We start from the raw sequence: 14246 nt of genomic DNA on the forward strand, positions 1-14246 counted from the left end.
AAATTAGGACTGTGGTTAACCCTAGGGATAAAAGGAGTTATAGTTGTAACAGGACATATAAGAGGCCTCTGGGGTGCTGGCAATGCTCTATATCTTGACTTGCGTGGTAGTTCCACTGTTTGCTTTATGATAATTTGTTAAACTGGACATCTCTGTTTTACGTACTTTTCTGTATGCGCTACATGTCACGATAAAAAGGTTAAAAGTAGATATATACGTTATAGTCATATTTAAGTTTCAAAAGTTAAGTCAGCTGCAACACAGTCTAAATGAATTTTTCAAATGAATTATCAGATGAATTACACAGATATTACAGCCAATGATTGTAAATATTTTAGCTGACTTATTGAAAAGCATACTCCTTGGTATATTCATGGAAGAAAAATAAGTACTGTAGGATGCAAACTCGAACAAAATAATTAACATAGCAATGACAGAATAGCAGCATAATTAAAAATTCCTCAGGAATTACTATTTCAGGATCATTTAAATCAGCAATTTCTCCAACAACATGTTGAAGAAGGTGCTCTGGATCTTTATGTTACCAAATGTAGTAACAGTATGTCACAAGTTTTTGTTTATTTTAATCAATGAATAAAGTAAGTGCTAAAAAAGATCCCTGTAAAACAGAACAGTTTTAGACCCTCTGAAAGCATACATGACAGTTGGTACTTATGAGTTAGTCATCCAGTGGCTTTATCACTCAGTGAAAACCAAGAGTTGCCATGGAGGTTTTGATCATTACTTGTTTCTAAATTATTCTTATTTTCTAGGACATTTTTAAAAATTGTAATAGACTTTTTTTTTTTTTTCGGTCTGCGCCACATGGCATGCAGGATCTCAGTTCCCCGACCAGGGATCGAATCCACGCCCCCTGCAGTGGAAGCGCAGAGTCTTAACAGTCTTAGAGTCCCTGGGACCACCAGGGAAGTCCCAGAAATTGTAATAGACTTTTTTTTTGGAGCAGTTTCAGGTTTACAGAAAAATTCAGCAGAAAGTACAGAGAGTTCCCATAAAGAGTATATTTTTCAAATTGAAACTCATTGGCAAATTATAGTCCCCTGCTTGTTTTTCTAAATAAAGTTTTATTGGGTGTCACTCTCATTTGTTTATGTACTGTCTTTGGCTGCTTTTGCACTATAATAACAGAGTTGAATCTTTGCAACAGAGACGATAGGGCCCACAAAGCCTAAAATATTTACTATCTGGTCCTTTACAGGAAAAGTATGCTGATCCCTGCTTTAGATAATTTTAACTGCTTTTAGATAATATTTTATCAAGGTGTTTCAATACCACTTGGAAGGTCTGATATTTAAACCAGTAGTTTATGTACACTGTGAATATTTACATTCTGAATAACTGTCAGACCACTCTGAAAGTCCAATTTTCACCTAACAATGCTTCTTAAATGAGACCTATATATTCTTTTACTCCAGACAAATTCAGTGCAGAAATATATTCACCAGAAAATCCCATAAACAAATAGCTTATCCTCTTTTGGTCAATGTAGTAATCCCACTATAAAACTGTCAATAAGAAACCAAGGCACTAACAAGTATATGTATTTGGGAAATACATTCTACAACCCTAGATTTCTACAAATAGATGATTTCAGGGTTTAGTCTTGAAATTTCCTAATAATAACAACTGCCTATCATGTCTTGCTTCAAACATTTGAAGTAGGAAATGACAACCTTTATAGAGATTTTAGAAGTGGGACAACAAATACGCAAATATTTTAACTATTCCCAAGCATACTGAGTGGTATATTCATTTCCCGAATCTTAGCCAACAAAATATTCTGGATGTTCACTAAAGCTAGGGACAAAAGAGTATAATAGTGAAGAAATGCCTGCCTCCCTCCCACTAATACTTTGGAGCCATCAACAGATCTTAATTTTTTTTAACCACAAAATGATCTTCCTGAATGCTTGCTTCTCTTTTTGCTTCCCTCTACCACCATCACCACAAAAGCAAACGCTGAAGATTTTGTTAATGATCCTAAGACTTTCTTTCCTTTGTCTCTTTAGAGTCTATTAAAGAAAAAACAGGTTATGGGAAAGCTAGCTAAGGATACAGAATTTAAAATTGTGGCATTCTGTCTGAATCTCTAAATTTTAAATCTTATGATGAAAAACAGACAAACAAATGAAGTATGACCTAGATTCTCAGATGGTCCTCTTTTAGTAATAATCTATAACATATCATTTACAAGTAAATTAATGTATTCAAGGACACCTAGAAGGTACTCTAAGTAGTTTAAATATTCTTCCTAAAATTTGAACAAAACCTCTCAGTACATATTAACACACAGTTTCAAATTAATAGAGTCCAAATAAAATGAAGCTTTTATTATCTAGGAAAATAAATTATGTCCTATCCTATAAATATTTTATTATTCTAACTAGATTTCTATTAAAATTAATATTTAAATAAAATATTCAATATTACACATTTAAATTAACAAAAGAATATTTAAATTAACAAAAGGAAATAGCTACTACAACTCCAAATATTCAACTATAGGATAAAACATCATTAATTCAGCCCAATTATTCTGTAATTCTTAGTCATTCGAAGAGTGAAGTGTACTTGAGAACAGACTCAAGAGAGACCAAAAATAAAAATAACAAAACCTGCTTAAAGTGTTAATATCCTGAACAGAAATGTAAAACATCTCAAAAGTGATATGCCAAGATTTTGATACCCATAATTTTGATGTAGGGGAGAGGGGGGAGAGAAATGCAGGGGACCCAGTAATAACAAAGAAATAAGGAACAGTTTATATAGCTAATGGTAAGTATGAAAATGACCAGCCAAAGAACATTGTTAAATGTTTAATTACAATACCAATTAATAAGTACTCAAGAAACACACCGTTTGGGGCTTCCCTGGTGGCGCAGTGGTTAAGAATCCGCCTGCCAATGCAGGGAACACGGGTTCGAGCCCTGGTCCGGTAAGATCCCACATGCTGCGGAGCAACTAAGCCTGTGCGCCACAACTACTGCGCCTGTGCTCTGGAGCCCAAGTGTCACAACTACTGAAGTCAGCATGCCCTAGAGCCCGTGCTCTGCAACAATCAATCAATGTGATACACCACATTAACAAATTGACAAAAAATCATAGGATCATCTCAATAGATGCAAAAAAAGCTTTTGATAAAATTCAACATCGATTTATGATAAAAACTCTCATCAAAGTGGGTATAGAGGAAACATACCTCACCATAATAAAGACCATTTATGACAGGGCCACAGCTAACATCATACTCAATGGTGAAAAGCATTTCACCATTTCCTCTCAGATCAGGAACAAGACAAGGATGCTCAACCACTTTTTTTTTTTTTTTTTTTTTGGGCCACCCAGTGTGCCTTGTAGGATCTTAGTTCCCGGAACAGGGATTGAACCTGTGCCCCCTGCAGTGGAAGTGCGGATTCCTAACCCCTGGACCACCAGGGAATTCCCATTACCACTTTTATTCAACATAGTATTGGAAGTCTTAACCACAGCAACCAGACAAGAAAAAGAAATAAAAGGAATCCAAACTGGAAAAGAAGTAAAACTGTCACTGTTTGCAGATGACATGCTATACACAGAAAATCCTAAAGACACCACCAAAAAGCTACCAGAACTCATCAATGAATTTGGTAAAACTGCAGGATACAAAATTAATATACAGACTTCTAAAAACAGCAACACTTTCTTTCAATGAAATCTTACATAAAACATTATCTGAAATATATGTATATATATGTGTGTGCGTGTGTATTTTTTTTTTTTTTTGCTGTGCCGCACAGCATGTGGGATCTTAGTTCCCCAGCTAGGGGTCAAACCCGTGCGCCCTGCAGTGCAAGCACAGAGTCTTAACCACTGGACCTCCAAGGAAGTCCCGTGAAATATATTTTAAATGAAGAACTGACAGAACTTTGTGACCGGTGAAAAGTGGAGGATGATGCGAAAAGAAAAATTGAAGTTGACTCTAAGGCTCAGGGAACTCTAAAACTTAAGATCCATACATTTAATAAAAATAAGACATTTGGTAAGGGAAGGTAAGTTTGCAGAAGAAAATGATGTCTGCTTCGTAACTGTGAAATTTAGTTTGACATTCAAACAGAAAGTTGAGTTGGAACTCAGGAGACAAAATTTTTTTTTAAAATATTTATTTATTTAGTTAGTTAGTTAGTTGCACCAGGTGGGCTCCTTAGTTGTGGCTCGCAGGCTCCTTAGTTGCAGCATGCAGGTTTCTTAGTTGTGGCATGCATGTGGGATCTAGTTCCCTGACCAGAGATCGAACCTGGGCCTCCTGCATTGGGAGCATGGAGTCTTAACCACTGTGCCACCAGGGAAGTCTCAGGAGACAAATATTTTTAAGTTGTCCGTGAATTATTTGATTCCTGTGCTGTAGTCTGTTTTTGCATTACTTATGGTAAAAAGGATCACTAAATAATACAATTTCTTGGGAATTCCCTGGTGGTCCAATGGTTAGGGCTCCACACTTCCACTGCAGGGGCTGTGGGTTCAATCCCTGGTTGGGGAACTAAGACCCTGCAAGCAGCACAGCGTGTCCACACACAAAAAAAATTTCTTCTCAGTTCAAGTTTCACTGATTTTGGATATGCGGCAAATCATATAGTATTCGTAATTTTTTTAAGTTGAAATTGTAAAGAAATTATATTGTAAGTATTATTAATGGGAATCAAAGAGACGAAATGCAGCTTTTTTCAAAATAAGGGCTAAAAAACTTAAGGATCCTTTCAACATGCCTTTAATTCTGGCTCCAGCAAATAAACATGTATTATAAGCTATTATACATCACGCTTTATATTCTAATTTCTTATAGGTAATATTCATTTATTATTAAGAATAATTATTGTACTTAAAAATACTAAAAATCTAACTGACTTTCTACATGCCATCAGTATTTCAAATCAGGAAAATTTAATAAGAGACAACTTTCAACTTCGGCCAATTTGAAACACCCTTACCCTCAATGTTTATCAGAACTTAGACCCCATTCTCAGAGTAATATTGAGGCCTATTTAAAACTATTTAAAACCATCAGAAACTGCAGATATATTCACATGTATTAGATTTTCAAGAATGTCCTATTTTATACGCAATTCAAAGGTTTTAGAACAATGAAGAATGTTTTTCCAGTGAAATTGTCCCAGTAAAAGATGTATAATAAAAGAAGACATCTTGGGGCTTCCCTGGTGGTGCAGTGGTTAAGAATCCGCCTGCCAATGCAGGGGACATGGGTTCGAGCCCTCGTCTGGGAAGATCCCACATGCTGTGGAGCAACTAAGCCCATGCGCCACAACTATTAAGCTTGCGCTCTAAAGCCAGCGAGTTACAACTACTGAAGCCTGTGCACCTAAAGCCCATGCTCTGCAACAAGAGAAGCCACCACAATGAGAAGCCCACGCACCACAATGAAGAGCAGCCCCCGCTCACTGCAACTAGAGAAAGCCCGCGTGCAGCAACGAAGACCCAAGGCAGCCAAAAATAAATAAATAAATTTATAAAAATAAATATAAATAAATACAACTTTAAAAAAAAAGGCATCTTTAGTTCAAATTTCACTGGACTTATATTTAAGCAGCTCAGCAAGCTTATTACCATGCTGAAAATCTAACCAAAGAAAAAGTGACAGTGAAACGTTTATATTAATTGCTTGAAAGGCAGATGAGAATAAGATAAGACAAGAGGACAGTTAAAAGGCTACTGAAGTAGTCCAGGAGAGAGATGAAAGTGGCCTGAACTAGGGTAGTGGCAGGAGAGAGAAAACTTGACTACTGAAAATATCAAAGAAAATACTTAATAAACTTTGATGGTAAAGGCAAGCTCGTTCACCACAGAACTCAAGAAAGGCTCTGAAATTGGAAGTGTCAGACAATTGAGAGGACATGGGATAAAACACAGGGGGCTAAAAACAGAAGGAATCTGTACAAAGAACAGATCCCCAGGATTTGTTCTAAGGAATCATGAAGTCTATTTCTGCTTCTCTGACTTTATCACTAGCTCTTCTTCCACCCTGGTTTGTCCCAGGCCTATTGTCCACCAGGCTTACTCTTACCTTGAATTTTAACTTTCCAACCAAATATCTGAAGTAAGAGCTCAGGTTCTGGAGTGGGTATAAACTTACCTTGGGTAAGTTATTTACACTTTATGCACCTCAGTTTTCTATGTACGTAAAATAGGAACAATATCTACACAAGGATTTCATGATGTGGTTGAGAAAATTAAAAGAGAAAATGCATATAATACATGTAGAATACTTAGCATAGTATCTGGACATAAAAATAATTGAGTACTTACTGTTATTATTCAAAGCCCTAGGATTACTGATACCACCTGTGCTCAAATGCCCTTCACCTGGGACTTAACAGAGACAAGGATGGAAGGAGAATGGGAAGGTTTTCCACTGAAGGACTACTCATAGCAAAGGGAGAGGAGAAAATGAGGACATCACTAATAGGACAACCACCACAGGGAGTATTCATAATATCATCAGCCCATATCCACTTTATCTGACAAACCCAGAGATATTACACCAATCCTAATTCTTAAGAGAGACTGGAAATGAAAGCCTCGGAAGTGTTGCTTGCACCTTTTGTGTAAACAAAACTCCACCACTGTGTGAAGTTTTTAATCTCTTCTTACAGGATCTATATTAAAAAACAAACAGGGTGGGCAGAGGCTAAAATGGAATCTTCAGCTCACCATCTGTTTTTCCATTTTTATAGATAATACACTTGGAAATCCTCAAAAGAGCTTTGTGCCTACTTTAGGAAAAGGGGAATATGAGAAAATTTGTGCAGTTGCAATATTCCTATTAAGTCAGGAAGTAAAAAAAGAAAGTAAAACCTAGTCAAAAGTAAGAAGAGGTATCTGTGAAAAGGTATGAGAAAAGAAAAGTCATCAAGGAGGGAGGGAGAACTAGAGCAAAAGCTTTCTGGTAAGAAGCTCACCCTCTGCAGGTGATAATGAGACAGAGGATATGTCCGCTTGAACTTCACTGAATTTTCTGCTAATGGCCTTTTGCTCATTTTGCTCTTGGGTCACTCAGTTTTTTCTTTCTAATTTATAAGGGCTCTCTGTAAATTAAGAAATTAGCCCTTAGACACATACAGTAATCTAGCAGATAATTCCCTTAGTTTATAGTGTGTGTTTTGACTTGACTTAGTTCCTGGTGAAGTTTTTTTGGGGAAGAGGTATCTTTTTGTCCTTTTTCTTTTTTTTAACCTTAAGTTTTTTGTTTTTTACTGAATCAAATGTATCAATTTTTATCTTATATTGATAGTTTCTAGGTTTAATGTCTGGAGCAACAAACCTAAGGTAAACAAACTTGCTTAAGAATCCTGCTGTTCCTCCCTTGATGTGGAGTAGGAGATCCTCTCAGCGTCTGCTAAGCAAAGAAAGAAGAGGAAAAATTTCCCACCCAAAGGACTAGGGAGGAAAGGGGATGTGCTTCCAGCATCTTAAATCAGAATAGTGCATTCAGTCTTCCATTAAAATGTTACATAATAATTAGATACATAATGATTAGATATTACAATACTATGTCTTCTATTACAATGTACAGTATAAGTTATATATATATATGTGTATGTGTATATATATATATATTTTTTGAGTATGTGGGCCTTAGAACCTATATTCTTTCTATAAGAAAACAGAAGTGTGACAAAGCAGGGACTCCCTCTATTATTAAAGTAATACCTTCATAAACATAAAAACATTAAGGCAGAAGTTTTTTAAAATGTTTCATAATGCAAAATTTGAATCATATGGAACAGCCGAAAAGTAACAGCATAATGAACTTCCAAGTACCCATCACTCTGCTTCAGTATTTATAACATAGGCCAATAACATCAGAAAGTAAATTTTATATTTTATGTATCTTCTGACTTGTTGATTTTTATAAACACAACTGATTAATTGGGCCACAGCCCTCAAATAAACCTATAAATGGCATTGTTTTATGATAGATAAAATGAAAGATTAAAGAAAAACTATTAAAAAAACACCAAAAACAGTCTAAAATAAAGAAGCAAAATGAAAATGTATTCTAAGACTTCAATTTGGGTCAATTTACCTGGTGTCAGCTAAAGAGAATTAGAAATTTGAGCCTGAATTAAATTTAATGAACAGATTTCCTTCTTTCTTGATTTGTTGGATTATCACAGCTCAACTATTTTACAGATTAGTAATGATCACCTACTTTCCATCAGTCCTAAACCAACACTTTTAATTAAAACTCCAACATTTCCAACTCAGTACTTACCATGTTTGATAATTTTAACTGTCATCTCTCACCCAGAATCATCATGGCACTTACTTCCTTTGAATCACTCAAATCTTCCTAATGTATTCAGTTTATTGATTTTTTTTTTTTTTTTAGTTCCCCAACCAGGGACCAAACCCGTGCCCCCTGCAGTGGAAGCGCAGAGCCTTAACCACTGGACCGCTAGGAAATTCCTTACTGATTTTTCTCATTACTTCATTCTCCCCCAAAAAAGATGATCAACTGTTTTACTTTCAATTCTTAATTCCATTGACACTCCATGAATCAACCCTTGAAAAGCCCAATACCTGATAATCCTAACCAGTCATTCTTCCTGCTCCTATTTCCAGGGATGAGAGAACTATTTGGGGGGCGGGGGGGGAAGCAAAATTGACATACTAGAAGTTTTAAAAGAATACCCCAATTTATCCATGGCCACTGACTACTTTCTGCTTATGCCTCAAATTCCTAGGCATAATCTTCAATGAGATGAGAACTTCTTTAAAATACAACATAATTTTCTCACGAAATTCACCCTTCGATGCTTTACAACTTCTCTCCTTAATTACTGGCAAGTTCAACAGCTATTACTGATGAGATCATCTGTTATTCTGCCAAAATGCAGAATGAGGCCTCAATTTTCATGTCTCTCTATCTTAACATGACCTTGTCTTTGTATCTTCCTTCCATTACTTCAGAAAAAAAGATTGTTGTTGTTTTCCTCTGAAGAGAATTTTACCACCTATTCTGAGGATTCCATGCTATCCTGACTTTTTAGCGACCTTGTTCTCATATTTGTCCTTTTTGGCAAAATCTTTCCTACTCCACCAGTTCCTTGATGCTGCTGCATTTGACAGTGATAACTGACCTTTTTTTTTTTTTTTTTAATTAGAGTTTCTCTCCCACACTACTATCATGACTTTGTCCTCTCTCTAGTTCTCATTTACATCTCAAATTGTGCCTATACTGATTTCTTTTATACTCTCTCATCTTTACGGCTTAGCATTCCCTTCTCCCCAACAACTTTATTCCTCTGCTTTCCTCTTTATTCCTCTGTTTTCTCTATGTCTACTGGAGAACTGGACGGAAGAGGGAGGGAGAAAATAGAGGGAGGATGTTTATACTGGCAATTTGTAGTTCCTCACATATACTGGGATGGCAAATAGTTGAGAACTATTCACCACTCTCTTTGGAGAATTCATTTATTCTCACAGATACCATACTTATATCTATGCAATAATTCTCCAGTTCAATTTTCCTCATAATTTTGACGTCTTTCCTGAGGCCCATTCTCTGTTTCTGGAGGCACAATGGACATTTATATTTTTATGTCCCACTAACAGACAATTCCAACCTGACACAGCCAAACTCTGACATCAACTTTCCCATCTAAAACACATTCTCTACCTTTTGAATGATCCAACCAATCTCTATTACCCAATCAGAAAAAGTATCACATCCTTCATTTCCTATATCCAGATAGCAATCAATTCATCATTTAGGCTGTGACATTATCCTCATCAGAGAGAAGGGGCAAAGAATTTCCCATCCAAAAGAGCTATCCTCATCAATTCTTCCTGCTACACTCACTACAATCTCATCTCCAGTCTAATCTCAAATGAAAAGACCCCTTTCTTTATGTCATTCCTCTATCCAGCAATTTATAGTAGCTTCCTATTATCAGCTGTATATAAAGTCTAAACATGCCTAATGATGGGTCCTCTGAAATCTGACAACTACCTTCATACCCTATTTACTATTTTTCTCTACTACAGCATTTCTCAAACTTTTTGGTCTCAAGACCCTCTTCAGTCCTAAAAATTATTAAGGATCCCAAAGAGCTCTTGTTTAAGTGGATTATATCTATCAAGATTTACCATACTAGAAATAAAAATTGAGAAAAATTTTAAACACAAGAATGCACGAGCACAGAGTCTGTTAACTGTCAGAGCAATGATGTCATCACACATCATACAGCCTGAAAAACTCTACTGACGCTGAGAGAATGAGAGTGAAAAAGGCAAAAAACAACTTAGTACTATTATGAACAGTACTGACCTCAGAAGCCCTGACTCACTTTGAGAACACTGCTCTAGCCAACCTTGCTTCTCTTAATCGATCTCCCCATCAGTCACTGATGATTACTGATGAGTAATTTTTGTGTGCATCAATAGCCTTGAGGCAGAAAAAAGGCTAAGAACCAAAGATTTATAAAACAATCTCGAAGTTCCTTAGCATGCCTGCTCATTCAGAGTCTAACCCACCTATCAATTTTATTTCCTGCTACTGCCATTTCCTTCTCCTCCTCCACTGCACTCCAAGCAAGGTTGGAGTCTCCAAATAGAAAAAACCTTTTTCTGCTTCAGCATCTTTGAACACACTATTCCCTCCGCCTGGAAGGAACTTCTCTTACTCATCCATCAGACCCAGTACACAGGTTACCTCTTCTATGAAGCTTTCCCTTGACATGTTCCATTCCCAATTACACTTTTCTCTGTAATTCCACAGCATATTTAGAACTTCTACATTGCAATGTGGTTATTGTTTCTATGTCTGTCTCCCCATTACTAATGAGCTACATGAGGGCACACTTGCATCTTACTCATCTTTGTATTTCTAGTACCTCACATATAGTGGGAACCCAAATGTATGCTTTCAAAGACCAATTCAATGCTCATCTATCCCCAAATATTTGAGACCACGGTACTTGCTCTTTCCTCTGAACTTCTGCAGTACTATGTAGAAACTAGGAAGTGAGAAAAGCCTAAAGGAAACTGTTACTCCTTCTGACAGAAAGACTGGGGACTTTGGCTCACAGGATGAAATTTAACTCCCTAGTCTGACATTCAAAGGCTTTCATCAAGGGGCTCTTCACCTTTTCAATCTTATTTTCTATTATCCTGCAATATGAACTTACCACTCCTGTCATCCAAAACATACTCACACATACATTAATCCATTTTATTTTCATCCCTTTTATTTATACCCTTCCCTCTCCCAGGAATTCCATTTTCCTGTTATTTTAAATCCTACTTTTCCTTAAAAGCTTCCTTCAAGATCTAAAAATTCCATGAAGCTCTCTGGGACTATGCCAGACCAAAGGAAAACTTCACCTTTGGGGATGTCTAATGCATTTCAATCTGCTTCCTATAACCTAGTATTTATAGTGTATTGTCTTGCATTGTTCTTTAGTAATTTCAAGTAAGTCGATGCTGCAACTCCAAATAGCTCAACAGCTCTTTAAGCGCAGGCAGTTTTCACGCAAAACATTTGAGTGCCATTATGTACTAGATACTGGTAAGATCTAATCTTATTTCTTTTGCATTAGCCCTTGCTAGAAAGGAAGATGAAGGGACTTAATAAACACTGTTTCCTTTACTTGATTTTCTTCCTAACTAGTCACAATAATCCAGGTTATTTTTTTCTAGGGAACATTTTATCTATAGATACAATTCCCAATTTAAAAGTAAAATATGTACTCTAAGATGCATCTTCTCAGCACTCTAAAACTGCAAGCTTAAATAAGACACTTCATTTACAGGTCCTCAATATATTGAGTCCTCGATATACTTCCTTTTGAAGGGCCCTTCCCTCTTTTGCTCCTTTAACTTGAATATATCTTTTCTCATTTTAGTTGTTATAATTTTAGCTCCCTTCACACAATCTGATGTGTAGTTACTGGTAATAATGCCAGACTATTTAAGTAGAGTCAAAGAAATGAGGCAAGTAAAAATCATGCATAAAATAAAAACAATCTTTGAAAACCAAGAAGTTATGGTAATTAGGTCTCAGGCCACTGCTTTTCCTTAAATGGAATTTGTCTAAGGGGCCACATCTTCCCCATCACCATGTCCTTAAGTATCCACACCCAAATGGAGCAAGCAGGAGTTGGAAAACAGACTAAACGTAACCATCAAAACTTGCTCCCTGATATCACGGATTGATGGTAACTTCTGAAGATGATCTTCCCCATTTCTTCACTCTTTTGCATACGTGATAAAGTCAGTAAGAAGGAATAACACAGAAAAATATAGGTTAAAAAAACAAATCAAAGGGTTTAGGATGCTCCTAGTCCCGGCTGTTTCCAAGTATATCAGCCATAGCTGAATGCTGAACGCTCATCACTAAACGCTACAAGAGAGACCTGAGGTTGCCGGCAATTCTTTCTGACATACATAGGAGAACACTCTTCCAACAAGGGAGTCTCAGAATGAGTTGCATGTAAGAAGAAAAAGGGATGGATTGATGAATGAGGGGAAAAAAAGGAAGAAGCCATCAGCTGACAGGCAGCAGCACCCTCGCCCCGTGTTCCCCCTCCCCAAAGCTGTAGGAAATAGAAAGCTGCGAAGTGTACCTTCCAGGCCAGAAGCAAAACATTGAGGATGGCCAGTAAAGGGCAGGGGCCATTCTCATTCTGCGTGATGATGGGTGTGTTCTCTTCCTTCCACTGGATCCACTTGATATGATAAACAGACTGTCCCGGGAAGCGTTCCCTGGAGGCCGCCAGCACCTGGGCTGCCTCCCCCTCCTCCTGCTCCTCCTCTCGGCACAGAGGCACAGCCCGGGGCAACACCGCCGCGCCCTCCTCCTCCTCGGGGACCCTGTTCTCAGCTCCTTCCTCACTATTGAACTCGGAGCTACTTGGGAAAGAATGCAGGTTAGAGAACGACTCCAGGGAGTCCAGGCTCGGCGATTCCCCGGGAGGGCTCGGGTCGCTGCAACTGCTGCTGAGGCCGCCGCCGCTGCTGGGTTCCTCGGAGCCCGCGGCCGCCGACTCTGCCCGGCAGGTGCCGGCGGGATCCGGGAGGGCGCCCGCGTCTCCGGCCGGACCCAACTCATGGTCGGCTCCGGCCTCGGCTGCCTCCGGGGAGGCGGTCACCTTGTGCTGCCCTGTCAGAGGCGCCTTCTGGGCAGCAGGAGTCTCCAAATCGCTCCCCTTCAAGTCCAAGCCCGGGAGGGAGCTGCAGGGTACGAGAACCCGAGGCGAGCCGGCGGGAGAAGCCGAGTCCGAGAGGCTCCTCCCGGCGGCTGCCGCCCCCTGCCCCTTCCCGCCGCTGCTCTCCGCCGCCCATACTCCAGGACCATCCCCAGTGGCGAGCCTGGTCTCCTGTCGCCCTTCCTGCGGAGAACCTGTCCCTGGCGCCGGCCCGGCGGCCACTCCGTGTTCTAGCGGCTGCAGGCTCTCGGGGCCGCTCTCCATACCCAGCCGCCCGCCCCTCGCTCTAAAGAGACCGCGGCGGGTTCTCCTCAGACAGCGCCTCAGACGCCATGACAGAGGCACTGGCAGCTAGAGCGGCCTTGCGCGGCCTGGGCCAGGCACGTCACGGAGGAGGGCACCGAGAGCGCGCGCGCGCGCGCCGCCGCGCCGTCCGTGGGCCCTGGGCGTTCCTGCGCGCCGCTGAGGGAGGGCGAAACTCGCTGCGGCGGCCTGTGCGGCCCCGCCCCTCCCGCGCGCCCGCGCGCTCGCGCGCTCTTGCTCGCGCGGGGCGTGGAGGGCGAGGCTAGGAAGGTGTGGCCAGGAGGAAAACATCCTCTCATTTTGTGGCCGGAAGTTGGACTCTGGGGCAGCTCGACCGCGCGGCTTCTTTAAAGGCCCGCCGGGAGGCGGTCAGCTAGATGTGACCCTTCAGAACTGGGTCGTGTGTGTTTCAACCTTGGACTGAAGGATGGGGAGGTGGCAGTGGTTGTAGTATTTGAAAAAGAGCTCATCCCTGAAGAGCTCCGGAGATTTGTTTCCCCAGCTTGTAATATGGAAAATGGAAGGAATTTCTTACGAGATATAGATTTTAAAGGCTGGGATCCACTCGAGGTGTTTGGATTACTGCACTGCACAATTTCCAGTCTCCCTCGGTTTTGGCTGAGAAACACCGTGCTCCTCACCAGCTACTGGTGAAAACGTTCGCCCTACATGAGGCATCAGTGCGGTTGTGGATATTGGCCTGCGCGGCAAAAAAAAGTG

The 14246-nt window shown here is 39.7% G+C and overlaps 1 protein-coding gene across 2 annotated transcripts in view; it reads right to left on the reverse strand.

The window, feature by feature from the left end:
* Positions 1 to 13656, reverse strand: part of MINDY2 (MINDY lysine 48 deubiquitinase 2) — an 86255-nt gene extending 72599 nt beyond the window's left edge. For both annotated transcript variants that reach the window (XR_009007659.1, XM_007166108.2), the window contains exon 1: positions 12642 to 13656. Coding sequence is in view for 1 of the 2 variants with exons in the window: in XM_007166108.2 (XP_007166170.2) it covers positions 12642 to 13487 (846 nt within the window). In the remaining variant the exon portion in view is untranslated. The remainder of the gene's footprint in view (positions 1 to 12641) is intronic.
* Positions 13657 to 14246: the final 590 nt, after the last annotated feature.

Source organism: Balaenoptera acutorostrata, chromosome 3, assembly GCF_949987535.1.
Source record: "Balaenoptera acutorostrata chromosome 3, mBalAcu1.1, whole genome shotgun sequence".
Classification (NCBI taxonomy): Eukaryota; Metazoa; Chordata; class Mammalia; order Artiodactyla; family Balaenopteridae; genus Balaenoptera; species Balaenoptera acutorostrata.